Below are 21399 nucleotides of genomic sequence, written 5' to 3' on the forward strand. Positions count from 1 at the left end.
GAAACTCATGGCAGCTCCTCCCATCACAGGCCTGGAAGCCTAGGAGGACTGAATGGTTTCCTGGGCCAGGTCTGGGGCCTGCTGCTCTGCACAGCCTCAGGATACTGCTCACTGCTCCCCAGCCACCCCAACTACAGCCGTGGCTCAAAGGGACCCAGGTACAGCTTGAGTCACTATTTGAAGGGTGCCAGCCATAAGACTTCTGTGTGGTGTTAAGCCTGCCAGTACACATAATGCAAGACTTGTGGCTTGGGAGCTTCCACCTAGATTTCGGAGGATGTATGGAAACACCTGGATATTCAGGCAGAAGCGTGCTATAGGGATGGAACCCTCATAGAGAATCTCTCTACTAGGGGAGATGCTTCCACATTGTCAGATATCTTTATAGCAATGCCTCATTCCTCAGTACCAATTTTCTGTATTAGTCCGTGTTGTACTCCTATAAATAAATAACTGAGACTGGGTAATTTATAAAGAAAAGAGATTTAATTGGCTCATGGTTCTGCAGGCTGTACGGGAAGCACGATGCTGGCATCTGCTCAGCTTCTGGGGAGGCCTCAGGAAACTTTCAGTCATATCAAATGTATAGGAAGGAGTTCAGTGGTAAGTAACAAGCAAGGCAAGGGTATTTTAAGGAGAGGAAATGCCTTTGCCGGTAGAGATATGTTTTATAAGAAATTGTAAATAAGTAATGCAGTTTGACCAGAGCATGCGGTACTTGAGGGCACTGTCTTAGGATTCCAGACTGAAGAGATAGGTAGACATTGAGAGCTCTTGAAAGCAGTTTAGCTACGGAATGAATATGATAAAAGAATATATAAAAATTACAGAAAGGTTAATATGGCTCTAGCATTCAAGATGAGAGACCGTTACGTGTCTGTTAGACCAAAATTTGAGACAATGGCATAAAGGAATTCAGAAGTAATCAAGGATGAGCTGGATAATTCTGTCAAATCATGGAGAGACTAGAAAAAATGATTTGAGTAAATGCTACTGGTTTTGATATTTCAACATTCTGGGAAAGCAAATTTAATCAGATTCAAAGCAGAACCAGAATTTAAACAGTAAGAATGGTAAGGTGATAAAGGAAAGAAAGACACTGGGCAAGATGATTCTTTTTTCTTTTTTTATTCTTTTTGAGATGGAGTTTCACTGTGTCACCCAGGCTGGAGTACAGTGGCATGATCTCGGCTCACTGCAATCTCTGCCTCCATGTTCAAGCAGTTCTTCTGCCTCAGTCTCCTGAGTAGCTGGGATTACAGTTGCACGCCAACACACCCAGCTAATTTTCATGGTTTTAGTAAAGACAGGGTTTCAATCTGTTGGCCAGGCTGCTCTTGAACTTCTGACCTTAAGCAGTCTGCCCACCTTGGCCTCCCAAAGTGCTGGGATTACAGGCATGAGCCAACGTGCCTGGCCTGATTTTTTTTTTTTTTTTTTTTTAATTTAAAAAATTTCTTTCTCTTTTTTAACCACTCAGGGCATAGATTATTTATGAAAAATTTGGTGGTTAAAAGACTACTAAACAAAGGTTATTGGAGTTGGTGGGAGGGACTTATTTTTGAAAATAGGCAAAACAACTCATTTACTGGAAGCAGAAAGGAAAAAAGATGGGAAGATGGAAATATTTAGGTAAAGAGGCAGATTGGGAGAATTTCATTCATGGCAGGTTTTCTGTGAAACTGAGGTAAAAGGTGGGAATAGTGAATGCCTTTTCTCAGCCCTTAGTTTGGTTTTATATTATCTCTCTCGTGAGGATATTTACTTGTTTCTATTTTTCTTACATAGAAATGAATACAATGTGATAATATTAATTGTTTATATGTATACTTAGATTCTGTAGCTGTGGATTAATCTTTTATTCTTTGGATTTCTACATTTCTGAGCCCAGAATCTATGTACTTTTGTTTACAAAAACTCTTTAATATACAAGCTACCTTTTTATTCATCTCTTTACCAGTATGTGGGTATTATTTGAGCTTAGGAAATGAGAAATGATTCTGATTTTTGTCATCTTTTTTGTAGTACCTGTCTGTGTTTTCACTGTAATTTTGTAAACTGTGGTGGACCTAAAGTAGACCATATTAGATGCAAGAGTATTTACTAAGGAGGAAATACGGTAAAACGCTAAGGAATTGCTGTGTTTGTTGGTGTTATATTGTGCAACAGTTTTCTCCCTTTGTGATTTATAAATCTCCATGACAGGTTGATGCAATATTTAAGACCCGAAGTGAAGTAAAATTGATAATATGTATCAGTGAGTAACATCTAGAGGACATTGTTTATATTGATCTTTTTTCATCTTTACATTGCTGACTTTCTACAACATTTGAAGATTGTTTTCTAAAATACTCATTCATCTCTTTATTTCAGTAAACCGTGAGCATTTGCTTTGTGTCAGAAAGCACACACTGTAGATGTAACTTTGCTCTAAGCCTGTCTGTGTCTCTCTGTAGATGAAGAGACTGACTAAATGTTGATTATCAGGTCTGTAAAAAATGAGTCCTGAATATATAATTTCTGAGTAAATTTTCAGAAGTAAACTTCTTATTTATCCAAAACTGTTCGTAAAGCATGGTTTAAAAAATAATTATAGAATTTCAAAAAACATTTTTTCCAACAGGTGGGAAGGAGAAACCAAAAACAAATGTAGAAGACTTACAAATTAAAAAGGTAAAGAAGAAAAAGAAAAAGAAACACAAAGAGAATGAAAAACGGAAGCGTCCAAAAATGTATAGCAAATCTATTCAGACCATCTGTTCAGGATTGCTAATTGATGTTGAAGATCAAGAAGCCAAAGGCATTCTAAATGATAACATGAAAGATTACGTTGGAAAGAATTTGGATACCAAGAACTATGATTCCAAAATTCCAGAGAACAGTGAGTTTCCATTTGTCTCATTAAAGGAGCCACGAGTTCAGAATAACCTCAAAAGGTTGGACACTTTGGAATTTAAACAACTCATTCATATAGAGCACCAGCCTAATGGAGGTGCATCAGTCATTCATGCCTACAGTAACGAACTCTCCCATCTGTCTCCTATGGAGATGGAGAGGTTTGCAGAAGAGTTTGTGGGTCTAGTGTTCAGTGAAAATGAAAACTCTGCAGCTTTCTATGTGATGGGTATTGTTCATGGGGCAGCTACTTATTTACCTGACTTTTTAGACTATTTTTCATTTAATTTTCCCAATTCTCCAGTGAAAATGGAGATATTGGGAAAGAAAGATATAGAGACAACGACTATGTCCAATTTTCATGCTCAGGTAAGAGGTTTTTAGTTTTATTTTATAAAATAACTTTTAATGATACATTTTTAAGATGAGTTTCTGTTCTTTGTTCCTGGTTTGAAATAAAAAGGTAAGAATATAATGAAACCATTTGGGAGTACTAAGAGTAAATTACTTTCTTAATGTGAGAATCAGGATTTAAAATTCAGTTTCCACTTACATGTGTTTTTTTTTCTTAAAGATAATGAAATAATTAAGGTTCTGTTGTCCTTTTTTTGCAAGGAAAGATCTTAAACCTAAGAAAATGAATTCCACCATGTATTCTCCAGTCCTTAAATAGTTTTCTTACCTGAAAATCACCTAAAATTGTCTTCCATCTTTATAATATTTTAAGATACTTAGTACTAGGCGCATCACATGGTAGGTACTGAATAAATGTTGGCCATTAAAAATACTGCAGTACAGGCCGGGCACGGTGGCTCCTGCCTATAATCCCAGCACTTTGGGAGGCCAAGGCAGGCAGATCACCTGAAGTTGAGAGTTCAAGATCAGCCTGATCAACATGGAGAAACCCTGTCTCTACTAAAAATACAAAATTAGCAGGTTGTGGTGACGCATTCCTGTAATCCCAGCTACCTGGGAGGCTGAGGCAGGAGAATCGCTAGAACCTGGGAGTCAGAGGTTATGGTGAGCTGGTATCACGCTATTACACTCCAGCCTGGGCAACAAGAGCAAAACTCCATCTCAAAAAAATAAAAAATAAAAAATGAATAAAATAATACTGTGGTACAAAGGAGTCATCAGTTATTGTGTAATGATGTGTAAAAAGTAGCAATCAGTATATATCTTGAGCTAATTTCCATTTCCTGCCCTTCTCTGTGGTGGAGAATATGCATTATTCTGGAAAGCAGACAGAATAGAGTCTGCTGGTTCTTGAACGTTTGTGTGGGTCCATCTGAAAGGCTGGTGCCATTGTTATCCATCCTTAGATTGGGACTGTTTACGCTAGGAGTTTGGCCAGTTCTCATATTTATTGATGCTGTAGTTCTTGGTTTTCTAGAAACAGTTTTGGTTTCTAGGACAACATTCTAGTTTGGAAGGAGGAAAAAAGTAAAGAAAGTCTCAAATGGAGCTTAGTGATTATTTATTCCCAATGTTTCTCAATTTACAAACAAGTAAACAGTCATAGAAAGAGAGGAGTAACTTACTGTTTAAAGCTGTCAGCAGTATCAGGATTAGAATGAAGTCTTAATCTTCATCCAGGGCTGCTTTCCTTATTCCTAATATATTTCTTTTTTGATGGGTGCTCAAATTACAGCTTCCACTTTAAATGGTAGTCTGGATGTTCAGTCATATCCACACGAGTCTGCCCCCAATAGTAGGTTTGGTGTATAATGTGTAGTATATATTGTAGTTGGGAAAATAATTTTTTTTTTTTTTTTTTGAGCTGGAGTCTCGCTCTTTTGCCCAGGCTGAAGTGCAGTGGAGCAATTTCAGCTCACCACAACTTCCAGTGGATTCCAGGTTCAAGTGATTCTCCTGCTTCAGCCTCCTAAGTAGCTGGGATTATAAATGTGTACCACCACACCTGGCTATTTTTTTTTAATTTTTATTTTTTTAATTTTTAGTAGAGACAGGGTTTCTCCATGTTGGTCAGGGTGATCTTGAACTCCTGACCTCAAATGATCTGCCTGCCTCAGCCTCCCAAAGTGCTGGGATCACAGGCATAAGCCACCGTGCTTGGCCTGGAAAATAATTATTAGTGTGCATGTGGGGGGGGGAATTATTCTCTAACATAACATGTTTTAGAATTGAAATTTAAATATTTTTAAAGTCAATAGGGAGCTATAGAGCATCCATTACTAGCCCTGTCATTTTACAGAATCCCAAAATGGTGAGTTACTTGTCTGAGGTTACACCTGCGTTTAATGGCAGAATCAGGACTGGCATCTAGTAATAGTGTTTACTATTTATTGAGTACTAGTTGTGCCAAGGAATAGTTCTAAGTATTTTATATGTAGCAAGTCATTTAATCCTCATTATAATCTTATTTTAGCCATGAAGAAACATCCAGTGAGAGAAGAAATAAAATGTGCTCAAAGTCCCTTATCACTTTATCATTAATTTGTCATTTATTATATGTCTCCTAAATGCCAGGTTTTACAGCGGGCCTCTTGGCTCCCATTCCCAGTTGTTTCCACAATATTACAAACTATCTTGCTTTGATACAATGCAAGTTTGCTTCAGTAATCTTTTAAATGGGACAGTACACTGATGCGCATCACATTACATGCTTTTCAAATGGTTTTTCAGATAAAGTTAGGAATTATTAATTTTATGCTAAATGATAAAAATATTCATCTAAACTGTGTAATATGTACACCATGAAAACTGTTTTTGTTACTAAATAAAATGAGATTCTGGACTTGGTAATCATGGCAGTGTGTGCCTGGGTTATGGATCTCAAGTCCTTGATGAGCCACCAACTCTGGTTGTCACCATCTCTTCAGGCTTCTTGGGTAGTATATATTGCAAAGACGAAATTCCAGGCAGATGTACCTCTTTGTTACCAGCTGTGGTTCTGGCCCCATGTCTTTGTGATCTGCTACCCTGGTGACCTGATCATGCCAGCTGCACAGACTGGTTTTGCTTCTTTAGCTTTAGACTTCAAGGTAAGAAACTCCATGTGCAAGGACCATATTCCTTTTATTGCAAGAGCCTTCAGTTCTTATTCCTATGAGTGGGGAAGCTGCTGTCTGCAGCAGATTGGAAGATAGCCTTTGGTTTGTCCTTAGGCACTGGCTTTATGAAACTGAATGGGATCCAGAAGAGATAGCAATAGGAGAAAAATGAGCATGCTTATTCTTGCACAGTTGTATTCCTCATCCCTTGAGTCCTCCCAGTAAAAGCTCTGTCTCTTAGCCTACATTGAGGTGTCCCTCCAGGAGTTGATTTTATTTAGTAAACTTTTTACTGAAATATAATCTATACACAGAATGCGTAATATACATATTATAAATGTATAGCTTGATGAATCTTCACAGAGAACACACCATGGTTTAAAAAGCCAAATATTAGTAGCCAGAAACCTTCCCCAAACCCTTTTTAATCAATGCTGTGCTAACCCCCCAGTCCCACCACATGAACAAATACCCAGGAGATCACTATCCTGACCTTGAACACCACTGATATATTTTGTGCTTCTTTTTGAACTTTAATGGAATCAGATAGTATGTACATATTGTGTCTGGTCTCTTTCCTGTAGTATAATGTTGATGAGATTTCATCCATCTTGTATGTAGTGGTACTGCTGTATGGTATTCCATTGTGTTAATATACCACAGTTTGTTGTTTATCTTGTTACCATATAGATGGACATTTGAGTTGTTTCCAGTTTGAGGCTGTTAGAACAGGGGTGCTATGAATATTTTTCATGTGTCTTGATGAGTATATACCTAATATTAGGATTTCAGGATCAAAACATATGCAGATACTCAGTTTTGCTAGATAATGCCAGTGTTCCAAAGTTATTGTGCTGATTTACATTCCCACTAGCAGTGTTCCACATCCTTTGCCATGTTTAGTAGTGTCTTTTTCATTTAAGTCATTCTGGTGATTATGTAGTGGTAGCTCCCTGTGGTTTAAATTGTATTTCCCTGATACCTAAGGATGTCAGGTACTTTTTTATACGATTGTTATTTGGTTGAATTACCCTCTTGTAAAGTACCTGTCCACTCTGTCCATTTCTTAATTTGTTTTTTGTAGTTGATTTGTTGGACTATTATATATGTAGATAAGAATCTTTTGTCACCTAACTGTATTGCAAATATTTCTTCTCACTTGGTGTCTTACCATTTCACTCTTAGGTATCTTTTGATTACTAGAAGTTCCTAAGTTTAATGTAAACTAATTTATAGTTTGTAAGCCATTTATGATTACTGTTTCTTTTCTTTTTTTTTTTTTCCTTGAGACGGAGTCTCACTCTGTTGCCCAGCCTGGAGTGCAGTGGTATGATGGTATGATCTTGGTTCAGTGCAACCTCTGCCTCCCAGGTTCAAGCGATTTTGTCTCAGCCTCTCAAGTAGCGTGGACTACAGGTGTGCACCACCATGCCTGGCTAATTTTTGTATTTTTAGTAGAAACGGGGTTTCACCATATTCGTTAGGCTAGTCTTGAACTACTGACTTTGTGATCAACCCACCTTGACCTCCCAAAGTACTGGGATTACAGATGTGAGCCACTGCACCCAGCCTGTGATTACTGTTTCTTATGTTCTGTTGTGGAAATCTTTGCCTACCACAAAGTCCTTGATATATTCTGTGAAGTTTTCTTCTGGAAACTTTTGTTGTTTTACCTTTCATGGTTAAATCTATAGTTAATAAAACAGCTAGAAGTATTGGAAAAATCGTTTATAGTTCTTCTGGAATTGATCTTTGTCTACAGCATGGGGTAAAGATCAAGGTTCATATTTTGCTGTATAAATATCCAACGGACCAACCAGTGTTTATGGAAAATATCTCTTCCTCATTGCATTGTAGTGTGACCTTAGTCATAAAACAGCTAATCCTATGGATGTGTCTCTCTCTGATTCTGGGCTCTCTCTGATTCCATTGTTTTGTCTAATTGTTATAGCTTTATAACTCGATTGATTGATTGATAGATACAGGGTCTTGCTTTATCACTCAGGCTAGAGTGCTATGGTACGATCATAGTGCTCTGTAGCCTCAAATTCCTGGGCTCAAGTGATCCTTCCCTATCAGTCTCCTGGTAGCTGGGACTACAGGTGTGAGCCACTGTGCCCAGTCTAGAATCAGTTTGCCAGCTTTGTTTTTCAAGATTTCCTTGGCTCTTTACAGTTTCATATAAACTTTTTAGAATCAGCTTTTCACATTTCACAGAATTATCTGCTAGAATATTCCTTGGTATTACAAGAATCATAGAAACAGCTACATAATTTGTCATCTTTTAGTTACTACAGAATTTAAAGCAAACTATTTTGGTTGCCCTGATTATAATTTAAGAACAAAAGATGACAAGTACAAAACTTTTCTCTACATTTCTGCTTTCCTCTGCTCTGTAGAAAGCACTATCACCTCATAACAAAAGCAGGGTTCTATTGAACTGAACCTGCTGAGCTTAGTCAAGGTGGTCCTCAACTCAGATGGTTCGACTCATAATTTTTTGACTTTACAATGGGTTTTACCAGCATCTGGATTTATTTATTTGTTTGAGACAGAGTCTCTGTCACCCAAGCTGGGGTGCAGTGGCACAATCTCAGCTTCACTGCAACCTGACTCCTAGGTTCCAGCGATTCTCAAGGGATTACAGGTGCCTGCCACCATGCCTGGCTCATTTTTGTATTTTTAGTAGAGACAGGGTTTCACCATGTTAGCCAGGCTGGTCTCGAACTCCTGACCTCAGGTGATCCGCCCACCTCAACCTCCCACAGTGCTAGGATTATAGGCATGAGCCACCACACCCAGCTGCTTATCAGAATTTTAAATGCAGTTGTTTTATAACCACGCTTCTCTCACTTCCAAACTCTAAATCTTATTTTTATTTTACCCTGGTTTTAAGTTGTTTCTTAGGTAACTTATGTCAAAGTATTAACTGATGATGAAGGGTCTATTATTTTAAAAATGAAACTTACTAAATCTGATCTGATCTGTTAGACCTGCTTCACTAGAATGAGGGCAGAATGCTAGCATTTGTTGAATTCATGCTGGGGTCATTCACTGTGTTAGGCTAGTAATAGCAATTTGATGTTTCATCTTTGAAACACTGCTTGCCTTTGTACCAAATTTTCATTTTGACCAATTGTGCCTGCCCCATCCTTCTCAAATACTTTTGAACTGATCTGTACAAAATAATATCGCAGCAGAGGCCACATGCTCTAATAATAAGAAAAGTTTTCCCCCATTATTATACTACTTTTAAAATGGATAATAATTTTCATTCTTATTTTGGTTGCAGTTATATGAGTATTTTTGAAATGTTGATTAAATATTCCCTATTTTGATTAGAAGATACATGCCAGATATGATGGGTAATGGCTCCCCCTTGTGACACAGTCATTTATGTCATGTTTAGATTGCCTCAGAATGTCCTGCAGGCCTTGTTTTTAAAAATAAGGAGCTCTTCTCCGCACACCCTAAAAAAAAAACAAAACTCAGCAGAATTGTACCAATAGCTTCTGCTCCCACCCCCTCAATTTTTTTGGCTCTAATAATGATCCTGTTTTTGTATTTTCTTCACATTGGTGCTGATACAAGCTAAAAATATCTATTATATTGTGGATCACTGTGAAAGCATTCTGAGGAACTTTTAACTTTTAATATCTTCAAATGTTGATAGGTATACTAAAACAGCTACACACACACACACACACACACACACACACACACAAACACACACGTTTTGACGTCCAAAATAGTGTAATGCTGGACCAAATAAGTACTATTTGTTTGCAGTGAGACTCTTCGGAAACTTTAATAGCTGGTGTGCATGATGAGCTTCCTAAACAAGAAGGGTTTTCCAGACTTAGTAGACTGTAGAGCTCTCTCTTCAGGGAACATGTTTTGGGAAACAGCAGGTTGTTTCAAGTGAGTTGTTTTTTGGGGCTTTAAAAAAATTACTTATTACTATATTTGCCTTTTCCCCTGTTGCAGCAGTTTTCATAATTTACATAAGAGAAAACAGTAGTAACAAATCTTATAGATTTGTTTTAGGCAACATATTTTCTCTTAAGAATAGGCTACTTTTTTCTCTTTGTAGCAAGCTAACCTCAGAATCCTAAAGTTTTTCTTTTTAAAGATGACATTATATGAGTAGAATATTAGTTTAAACAGTTATTTCATTTTCTGTTAACCAAAGCTGCTTAGATTTTGGTATTGACACTTACTGGCAGTGGGTATGATAGGTCTCCTACTTCTGCTTTCTTCTTTCCCTTCATATATTTATGGAGAATTCATACAAGGGGAAAAGTGAAAATGTGGCCATGATGGTTGTAGAGTTTTGTGGGGGGAGGTAGGAGATTTAGATTAAATATGTTGTATTTCTTCTGAAGGCCATGATTTAAATATAAGCTTTTCCAAAGATACTAAGTATCATGCCTGTCTTTTATTGTGTTCTGTTTGAGAGATCTAGATAACTAGATTAAGAGGAACTATATGTATAATCTTTGTAATTCAGTGCATTTCTTTTTTTAGAAAGCAGATATATTTATTATTATTATTATTTTTTTTTTTTGAGACCAAGTTTCGCTCTTTACCCAGGCTGGAGTGCAATGGCATGATCTCGGCTCACTGCAACCTCTGCCTCCTGGGTTCAGGCAATTCTCCTGCCTCAGCCTCCTGAGTAGCTGGGATTACAGGCATGCAGCACCATGTCAAGCTAATTTTTTGTATTTTTAGTAGAGACGGGGTTTTCACCATGTTGACCAGGATGGTCTCTATCTCTTGACCTTGTGACACCCACCTCGGCCTCCCAAAGTGCTGGGATTGCAGGCTTGAGCCACCACGCCCAGCCCTATTTTATTATTTTTTATTTAATTTATTTTTTGAGACTGAGTCTTGCTTTAACATCCAGGCTGGAGTGCAGTGGCATGCAGTGGTACAGTCTTGGCCTACTGCAATCTCTGCCTCACTGGTTCAAGCATTCTCATGCCTCAGCCTCCCAAATAGCTGGGATTACAGGCACCTGCCACCACACCTGGTTAATTTTTTGTATTTTTAGTAGAGATGGGGTTTCGCCACATTGGCCAGGCTGATCTGGAACTCCTGACCTCAAGTGATCTGCCCGTTTGCACCTCCCAAAGTGTTGGGATTACAGGCGTGAGCCATCACACTTGGCCTATATTTTAAAGCAGTGATATGTTTTGACTTTTTTCAGATTAATTTTTTAACTACATCAGAAAACTGGTTTGATTAATGTTTACTGAAGTGAATAAAAGCAAATATAGTAAGCTCACATGGAGAGTCATCAGGGTGTGAGGTTTTCCAGATAAGCGATTTTTTTTTAGATAATGGAAATACAGTTTTAAGTACCAAGATTTTATAAAAATATCTTCTTTACTGAACATATGCAACATAATGTAACTGTATTTTCAGTATTGGTTTGTCATTACTACACTTCTGATGCCTTAGGGCAGCTGCAGCTATGCTTACCCTTTGCCCCTCCTTCTCCTTCTAAATTTGTGGTTTCTTTTCCTTTATGATTTTAGATAGCAGTTATAATTGTGCCTACTATGGGAATGGATATGTAAGAAGAGGACCTTTTATGAGCCATGGTCTTTCTGACATTTACTTTGACTATTTAGAGATTCTTCTTATTTGTTACCTCTCCCTCCTCACTGCCCTTGCATTCTTTGTAGTATGACATAGTCTGGATAGATGATTTGTAGAGAATTGAGGCTTGATGTTTTTGTGTGTGTGTGTGTGTGATACTGTAGATTCAACTTTATTCTACGTAATAGGTGGATTGTGGATATTTGGTCTATAGTTTTGCAACAAACAGGTGTCACCAAAATCAAGAAGTATTTACGTAATTGTGAAAACCATGTGGATTTCATCCATTCATTCATGGAGTCTTGCTCTGTCTCCCAGGCTGGAGTGCAGTGGCATGATCTCAGCTCACTGCAACCTCTGCCTCCCGGGTTCAAGCAATTCTCATGCCTCAGCCTCCTGAGTAGCTGGGACTACAGATGCACACCACCATGCCTGGCTAATATTTTGTATTTTAGTAGAGACAGGATTTCACATGTTTCTCAGGCTGGTCTTAAACTCCTGAGCTCAGACAATTTGCCAACCTCAGCTTCCCAAAGTGCTGGGATTACAGGTGTGAGCCACCATGCCTGGCCTCTTACATTTTAACAGCTTAAGTACCATCATGTATTTTGTCAAGAAGTATATACTTTTTAAATTGGAAACGTTGTTTGTAATTTGCCATAATAGTTACAAATGATGGATCTGAAATACTGGGTTATTAAACTAGAAATCTGTATGAAATGATACATAATTAAAAGTTGCATTACATTTTAAAATTTAATTTTACAGATTAAGATTTTGATGACTTTAATATTTAAAAATTGGTTTGAGTTTAAATATGTTCGTTCAGGTGGGTGATCATAGTTTTTACTATTGGAGAATAAATGTTTTGGAAGATAATTGCTGTTTTGTTTTAAACGTGATAGCTAAGCGGTTTTTATAAAGGCTAGAATTTATTTTTGGTTTTATTAGTGGGACAGTGGGATCTACTTTACAGTTGTTGTATACTTTGGTTAAGAGAGAGAGATGTATACTTTTGTTATGATAAGTTATTTGTGAAAGTGAATTTTACATATCATCTGTATGTTTTATGTATATTTTGCCATGAGGTAGGAAGAACTAACAATTCAATTAGGATATTTAGCAATATAATCTGTATTACTTCACTTTAAAAATTCAGGGTTTCTAAAAAATCCTTTGAAATACTTACAAATTTTAATAGGACCATACTTAAAAAATGATCAATGGAAGATACAGCCTTTTCTTAGGTAGTGCCCAAACTAGACATAGGATGGGGGGAAATTAGTTTTTTGATTTATTCAGTCTGTTATGTTAAATTTTTTTTTTTTTTTTTTTTTTTTTTTTTGAGACAAGAGTTTCACTCTGCTGCCAGGTTGGAGTGCCAGTGGTGTGATCTTGGCTCACTGCAAGCTCTGCCTCATGGGTTCAGGTGATTCGCCTGACCCTCCCAAGTAGCTGGGACTATAGGTGTGCACCACCACATCCAGCTAATTTTTATATTTTTAGTAGAGATGGGGTCTCACCATGTTAACCAGGATGGTCTTGATCTTTTGACCTTGTGATCCATCCGCCTCAGCCTCCCAAAGTTGGGATTACAGGCATGAGCACTGTACCCGGCGTATTATGTTAAAAATTTTAATGTTTAGGTCTACACTAGACATGTTGTGTTTTATTTTTAAAGAAGCAATATTTATAAACTTGGAAATTAATACAAATGTGTAATTTGAATGAAATGAGTTGGTTAGGTCAGTAATACTTCTTCAGTCAATGAAATAATTATTCTAACCTGAAATAGCATCATCTGGTCAAATTAAAATTAGTAAAGTTTTTGAGTTATTACACAACATATGATTTGTCTGTATATTACCACCCAAGTTTTATCCATTCTTTTCCTTAGTCTATGATGTTTTTTACTCACATTTAAATATATAAATTTTACACTACAAGGACTCATTGTTAAATTTGTTAACCAATTAGTTCTGGTTTTATGATTATTGTATTTATCTCCTAATCTTCATAGTTTAATAATGTTATAGTTTTTTGGTTTTATCTTTCTTTGTAGAATGGAAGTAGTTATCTGGATTGCAAGATGAGGTAGAACCCAACTATTTCAATTATATTTGAGAAATGGATTATTTCATGTATAGTATGACTTTTTAAAACTACTAGATTAATTGAAAGTTTAGTTGTGCTTCACATTTTAGAAGAATTCTTAATTCTTAATGAAAATTCTTCTCCTTTTCCACAGTCATCCCCTCCCGCCAAGATAAACTGCCCAAATTCTTTTTTTTTTTTTTTTTGACGGAGTTTCGCTCGTTACCCAGGCTGGAGTGCAATGGTGGGATCTCGGCTCACCGCAACCTCTGCCTCCCGGGTTCAGGCAGTTCTCCTGCCTCAGCCTCCCGAGTAGCTGGGATTACAGGCACGCGCCACCATGCCCAGCTAATTTTTTATATTTTTAGTAGAGACGGGGTTTCACCATGTTGACCAGGATGGTCTCGATTTCTTGACCTCGTGATCCACCCGCCTCTGCCTCCCAATGTGCTGGGATTACAGGCGTGAGCCACTGCGCCCGGCCAACTGCCCAAATTCTTTAACTGATTATTGTTGATACTGTGATGTCGTAGAATGAACCAACTCAATGGCACGGACTTACTCACGTGGCTTTGTTAGAACTAAGTTAGTGTCTTAGGTATCTGATTATAACAAGATATGGAAATTTATGCACAGAAAATTTACTTATTTGTGTAAAGTGGAAATAGTACCTCTCTAATTTGACTTTTTTGGGGGAGTCTCGCTGTGTTGCTCAGGCTACTCTTGAATTTATGGGCTCAGGTGAACCTCTTGCCTCTGCCTTCTGGGTAGCTGGGATTACAGTTTCATGCTACCACCCCCAATTCTAATTTGACTTTTTAGATACATTTCAAAGCACTTGGAAAATCTGTATTTTACAGTATCAGTTGTTGATTTCACTTTATACATAGCTATGGTCTCTCAAAATTCCTACGGCCATTTGCAGATCCAAAACTTAGAATCTCAGAATCACTTAACAGATTTGGTGTGTTATATTTTGGTAAATGTGCTAGAGTTCAGATTGATACCTTTAGCTTCTTTGTTAGACTACGTTACAGAAATGCATACTGATCACTGAATTTCTTATTGGAGTGCTATTAATGCCTCTAAACATCTAGATCCTGAAGACTGTTGTAGAGTTAGGTTTTAACTTTTAGCTTTCTCAATATAGGACGTGATAGGAATTTTTAGGAGACAGGAAAAAGATGAGACAATGAGTACAAGATGGGGGCACAAGTCCCAACTGTTCTTTTTGGTTTTTTGAGACAGAATCTTGCTCTTTTGCCTAGGCTAGAGTGCAATGGCATGATCACAGCTTACTGCAGCCTCGACTTCCCAGGCTCAAGATAGCCTCCTGTCTCTTAAAGTGCTAGGATTATAGGCCCTTAATTTTCTAACTTACAGGAATGTTTTGTGGTTCTGAGAAGTCAATGTGTTAACTGTTTAGGAAAACGTAAGCTTGGAAATTTGGTGAATTTATTAAAGAATTAATATCATTATTAAACTGCTTTGTTGATTATAACAAATGAGATGTCTTAAATGATTTTGTTATGAAAAGATGTGGGTTGGGGTTTACTTTGTTATATTATGATACTCTTACCAGCCATAATTGTAAGAATGCAACTTTTAATGTGACTCTCTTTTATAATTTAATGTGACTATATTTTATAATCTTCGTCTATGATGTGATGAAAGTTGACCATCCATGTTTGCCTGAAATACAAGACTTACAGTTTTAAGACGGATAGTCCTGGGCAAACTGAGACAACTTAGTTTCCTAAATTTTGTGTCCACAAAGGCAATCCAGAGAAAGAGACAATTAGAATTTTGCTTACTATTTGGCTATCAGAAGGAGTTGTTTTGCCTAAAGACAGACTCAACTTGTTTACTAATCTTAGTATATGAAAATACATAGGTTTCTTTGTCAGGATTTAAATATGCTGGCAAAAATACAGTTATCAATGAATCTTGAGATATAAATGGCTTTGCTTTGGCTCTTTGAATGCCACCCATTTGCTAGCATTATGTATGGCAGGTGAGTTTATATCATCATCATGTTTTCTTCAGTAATCTGTTATAAAACATTCCAGTTAAGAAACGAAAGCTCAAGGAATATAAATGATTTCTGAAAGTCACATAGCTGATAGAGAGCAAAGGCAGATTTGGATCTTAGGATTCCTGATTCTTAATTGTAGTAGTTTCTCACCACAGTTAATAATAGATATATAAACTGGATCCTAGTTAATATGGTAAGATCAGAAAAGAAGAGCATCCCTGGTGGCCTTTTAGACAGATAAGCCACTGGTGATGGTTAAATGTTTTCAGAGGGTCTGGTTTTGAAAATTTTGATTAAAAGATACGAACTTCATTTCACTTTAGAAAAATGCAGGTACAGCATCTTTTGAATATTCAGATAATGAGTTCCTCTCTTCTAAGGAGATGTTGTCTAGAATTAATGTTTATTTGTCTTAACTGTGTTTTCATAAGCAGCATGTAGGAATAGAGAAGGTAAAATAGCTTGATTTAGTGCAAGTTCTGTTTTTAAAATGACTTATCTGTTACTGTTAGTGAAGTTTTTTTTTTCTTTCCTCATATTATGATACAATATTCTGAGATAATAATAATTTACTGTTACACAATGAATGATAGCAAACATTATTTTATGTGTAACTTTTAATTAAATCCATATTCTTCAGGTAAAAAGAACGTATTCTCATGGTACTTACAGAGCTGGCCCAATGCGACAAATAAGCTTGGTGGGAGCAGTTGATGAAGAAGTAGGAGATTACTTCCCTGAGTTCCTTGACATGTTGGAAGAGTCACCATTTTTAAAAGTAAGAGATAATCTGTCATGGGATTAGAGTTGTTTTGTTTTTGTTTTTAAAAAAGGCAAGAAAAACCAATATGAGTAATCTGACTTGGGAGTGTTTCTTTCATGCTACATGCAATATAAATGAATGGCTGTTTCAGAAATAGAAACATTTTGGTTTTATTTGAACTGGAGGGAAGGAGGGCAAGAGATAGGAAACCGAAGTAATTCTTGTGGTGTGTACATGTGGTATCTCAGGTCCTAATTGTAATGGCAAAGCTAAGTGGTAGACCATGAAATTGAAATAACACCTGTTACACTTTAGGAAATTAGTTTCCATGTGTTAATCAGCTCTTAGGAAGTACAGAAAGGATTCTACTAAAAATGTTTAAGACAATGGAATGGCAGTTTAGCATTGTGGAAAACTGGCCTGTGAAATTAGGCATCCATATTTTAGCCTTGGCTATACCTACCTGGGTTGGACAAGCCATTTAAGCTGTCTGGGCATCAGTTTCATCATCCATAAAATGGTTAGGCAATGTAGGCAAAGACCCCTTTATTTTATTTTTTTTCAGACAGTTTCAGTCATTACCCAGGCTGGAGTGTAGTGGTGCACTGTGGACCTGTGACCTCCCTGGGCTCAGATGGTCCTCCCATCTCAGCCTTCTAAGTACCTGGGACTACAGGCACATGCCATCATGCCCAGCTAACTTTTGTATTTTTTTGTGTGTGTGGGTGGGTGTGTGTGGAAATAGGGTTTCACTGTGTTGCTCAGGCTGGGCTTGAACTCTTAGGCTCAAGTGATCTTCCTGTGTTGGCCTCCCAAAGTGCTGGGATTACAGGTGTGAGCCACCATGCCCACCCACCCACAATCCCCTTTAAATTTGCAGCAAGATTCCTTTCTTTTTTTTTTTTTTTTAAAAAAAAAAACAGCTTATTCATTTTCAGAAAATTTTTTTTTTTTTTTTTTGAGACGGAGTTTCACTCTTGTTACCCAGGCTGGAGTGCAATGGCACGATCTCGGCTCACCGCAACCTCCGCCTCCTGGGTTCAAGCAATTCTCCTGCCTCAGCCTCCCGAGTAGCTGGGATTACAGGCACTCACCACCACGCCCAGCTAATTTTTGTATTTTTAGTAGAGACAGGGTTTCACCATGTTGACCAGGATGGTCTCTATCTCTTGACCTCGTGATCCACCCGCCTCCCAAAGTGCTGGGATTATAGGCGTGAGCCACCACGCCAGGCCAGAAAATATTTCTTATTGTGAGCTGCTGTGGCTATCCCACAGAGAGAGGGATCTCTGAACTGTGTAGTTAGGTTAATTATTTAATCAGTAACTCAAAGGTCAGTGTAAAACTACACTGAAATTCAGGGTCTGGGTGAGCAACAGAATGTGACAAGATTTCTAATATTTACCACGTAATCTGTTGGACATCTCTTCTTTTATCACTTCTGCTTGCTTGGTGTTTTTACTCTATGTGCATATATCTTTTCTCTTCCCTTTGTCTTTAACCCTGTTCCACTCCCTTTTCCTTTTTAAACTTTTTGTTCCCTTTATACTTCTCTCAGGTAGTCACGTCATGGAATTAGGTTGCATTTATTACTGAATTATATTTAAAAAGTATCAGTATTATTTAAATGGTTGCTTCAAATTTAATTTTCAAAGCACATGAACTTAAATCCATTATTTCTTTTTCTTTGTTCTTTTGTCTTTCTTTCCTTTTTTTTTTTTTTTTTTTTTAAAGTAACGGAGTCCTGTTATGTTGTACAGGCTAGTTTTGAAGTACTGGGCTCAAGCAGTCCTGCTTCAGTCTCCCAAAGTGCTGGGATTACAGACGTGAGCTACCTGCACCCAACCTAAATGCATTGTTTCTAAAGAAATTTGACAATCCTTTTTGAAAAGACGGTGTGTGTTGAATATTTTTTTTAAATTTTGTTCTCAACATTCCATGAACAGTGGCCATCAGTTTCCTCCTTCTCTCTTTTTTTTTTTTTGGTTTGGGATGGGGTCTCGCTCTGTCATACAGGCTGCAGTGCAGTGGCGTGATCTCAGCTTACTGCACCCTCTGCCTCCCAGGTTCAAGTGATTCTCGTGCCTCAGCCTCTTGAGCAGCTGGGATTACAGACACGCACTACCATGCCTGGCTAATTTTTTGTATTTTTAGTAGAGACGGGGCTTCTCCATGTTGCCCAAGCTGGTCTCAAAACTCCTGAGCTCAGGTGATCTGCCTGCGTCAGCCTCCAAAAGTGCTGGGATTATAGGCGTGAGCCACTGTCCCCTGCCGCCTTCTTCTCTTTTCTCTTTCCCCCTTCCCTTCTGTCTGTCTCTTTTTCTTTTTGTTTGTTTGTTTTTGAAACAGAGTTTCACTGTATCGCCAGGCTGGAGTGCAGTGGCACAATCTTGGCTTACTGCAACCTCCGCCTCCTGGGTTTAAGCAATTCTCCTGCCTTAGCCCACCAAGTAGCTGGGACTATAGTCACATGCCACCACACCCTGCTAATTTTTGTATTTTTAGTCGAGACAGGGTTTCACCTTGTTGGCCAGGATGGTCTCAATCTCTTGATCTCATGATCTGCCTGACTCGGCCTCCCAAAATGCTGGGATTACAGGCGCAAGCCACCTCACCCAGCCTTCTTCTTTCATTTTAAAATATTTAATTTCTGGTTTAAGCCAATAACCTCTTCAAGAAACTACTAAACAAAATATGTTTTGATTTTGTTTTGGTTTTCATTTTTATTTTGTTTTTAATGATCATTAAAGAGGTATCCAGTTTTTAAATTCAAATTTAATTGTTCATTTTTATAGATTATTATGAGAGCACTTGCTTATTTCATCTGTTAACATCATATGATCCATTTGGTAGATGGAAGAATAACAAATGATGAATATAGTGAATCATACCTCTAGCAGGGTAGAGGGACAGAACCATCCAAGCATAATTATTTTCTTGCTGTGTTTGAAACAGGTTTTTGAAGCAAAGCATATCAATATATAGGGATATATTCAATATTACATATTTCAAGTTGTTAAGTATAAATCTGTGTATGAAAGCATGTCAGGGAAACAATATTATTCATATATACTTGAAGATACATTTTGAAAATAATTGCTTTCTACATAATTATTTGTCTCCAGTGTACACTGCCATGGGGGACGCTATCTAGTTTAAAGTTACAGAGTCGAAAAGATAGTGATGATGGTCCCATCATGTGGGTTCGTCCAGGAGAACAGATGATCCCTGTGGCTGATATGCCAAAGTCACCTTTCAAAAGGAAAAGGTATGTTGTATACAAATTTTTATTGGAGGAGATGAGTGTTTGTATGTTGGGGTTTGTACGTTAGTTGAAAATTGGAGGAAGGAAGAAGGCAAAGTTTACGGCATAACTGGAATATAAATTTGAAAATAGCTATATATGCTAATATAATTTGTTATAAAATCTAAAATGTAAATAAGGCATGAGAAATGTAGGCAATGACAATAAACTGTAATGATGAATGGAAAAAATGTCATTTGTAAGATATAAACTATTTTAGAATGAATTTAATAATAATCAGAACCTGTACTAAGAAGACTAAAATATTTTATGGAGAATATAAAATAAGATCAGAACAAATGGAAAACCCTACTGTGTTCTGGATTGGGTAAAAATGATAGTTCTTTAAAACTTTTTGCATTTCAGTTGAACTAACACTTCCAGTCTTGGATAAAATGATTTTAAAATTCCTAAGGAAGTAAACTTTTCAGTGAAAGAGAAGATAAGTGAGAGGGAGCTTATGATACAGGATATTAAAAATCACTACAAAGTTTAAATAGATCATTAGAATAAGAGTCCGGAAATAGATCTGAATATATTGGGAACTTTTAATTATGAGATAGGTGGGAAGAGGAAGATATATTTAATGAGGAATGCTGGCATAATTGGCAATCCATCTGAAATAAAACAAAGGCAGAGCCCCTACCTAATACCAAAAGTAAATTAGAGAATTAAGCATCACAGATAAAACAGTTTAAAATATTAGAATAAAATTTTTTAAGCCTGGAAGAGACTTTCTTAAGCCAGACCAAACAGTGCAGTGGCAACAGTATTTGGGAGGGAAGCGACATCAGCAGTGAAGTTCAAAACTGTGACAAACTGGACTAAAACATTTTTAACTCATGACAGACCAAAGTTAATGTACAAGGAACATTCTCAAGTGTAAACGACCCAGTAGAAAAACAGACCTCAGGTAGTTAAGTTTTTTTTTTTTAAAGAACCGTGAGATATTTTTATCTATTGTATTGGCAAAAATTAGTAACATAGCAATAATACAGGCTGGTAGGTATGTGAAGAAAGTTTTTAATATATTGTTGACTGGAGGGTGAGCTGCTGTAATTTCGTGAAAGTAATCTGGCAGTAGCTCATAAAATTTAACATGTAACACTTTGATCTAGCACTCCAGCTTTCATCCCAAGAAATAAAAACTCTAAAGGTAAATAAATTTGTGGTAAGAAAAACATTTTAAAATGGTCTGAATGGCTCTCAACAGGGGAATGGTTGAATAGATTTCATACATTCTTATCAAAGAGTATAGTGAGGCTGAGTGGCTCATGCCTGTAATCCCAGCACTTTGGTAGGCCGAGGTGGGTGGATTACCTGAGGTCAGGAGTTCGAGACCAGTCTGGCCAACATGGTGAAACCCCATCTCTACTAAAAATAAAAAATTAGCCGGGTGTGGTGCCACATGCCTGTAATCTCAGTTTCTCAGGAGGCTGAGAATTGCTTGAGCCCAGGAGACAGAGGTTGCAGTTTGCTGAGACTGCGCCACTGTACTCCAGCCTGGCTGACAGAGCAACTCTGTCTAAGAAAAAAAGAGTACAGTGAAAAAGCCAGGTGCAGCAGCTCATGCCTGTAGTCCTAGCATTTTGGGAGGCCGAGGTGGGAGGATAACTTGAATCCCATGAGTTCAGGGCCAGCCTGAGCAACGGAGTGAGACTCTCCCTCTACAAAATAAAAAAGAAGAATA

The 21399-nt window shown here is 37.4% G+C and overlaps 1 protein-coding gene across 1 annotated transcript in view; it reads left to right on the plus strand.

Moving 5' to 3' along the window:
- Window positions 1-21399, plus strand: part of RSBN1L (round spermatid basic protein 1 like) — a 106089-nt gene that overhangs the window by 72753 nt on the left and 11937 nt on the right. Inside the window, exons 3-5 of the mRNA XM_003921137.4 lie at window positions 2624-3264; window positions 16283-16420; window positions 19531-19673. Of these exons, the coding sequence (XP_003921186.1) occupies window positions 2624-3264; window positions 16283-16420; window positions 19531-19673 (922 nt within the window). The remainder of the gene's footprint in view (window positions 1-2623; window positions 3265-16282; window positions 16421-19530; window positions 19674-21399) is intronic.

This window comes from Saimiri boliviensis, chromosome 10, assembly GCF_048565385.1.
Source record: "Saimiri boliviensis isolate mSaiBol1 chromosome 10, mSaiBol1.pri, whole genome shotgun sequence".
Classification (NCBI taxonomy): domain Eukaryota; kingdom Metazoa; phylum Chordata; class Mammalia; order Primates; family Cebidae; genus Saimiri; species Saimiri boliviensis.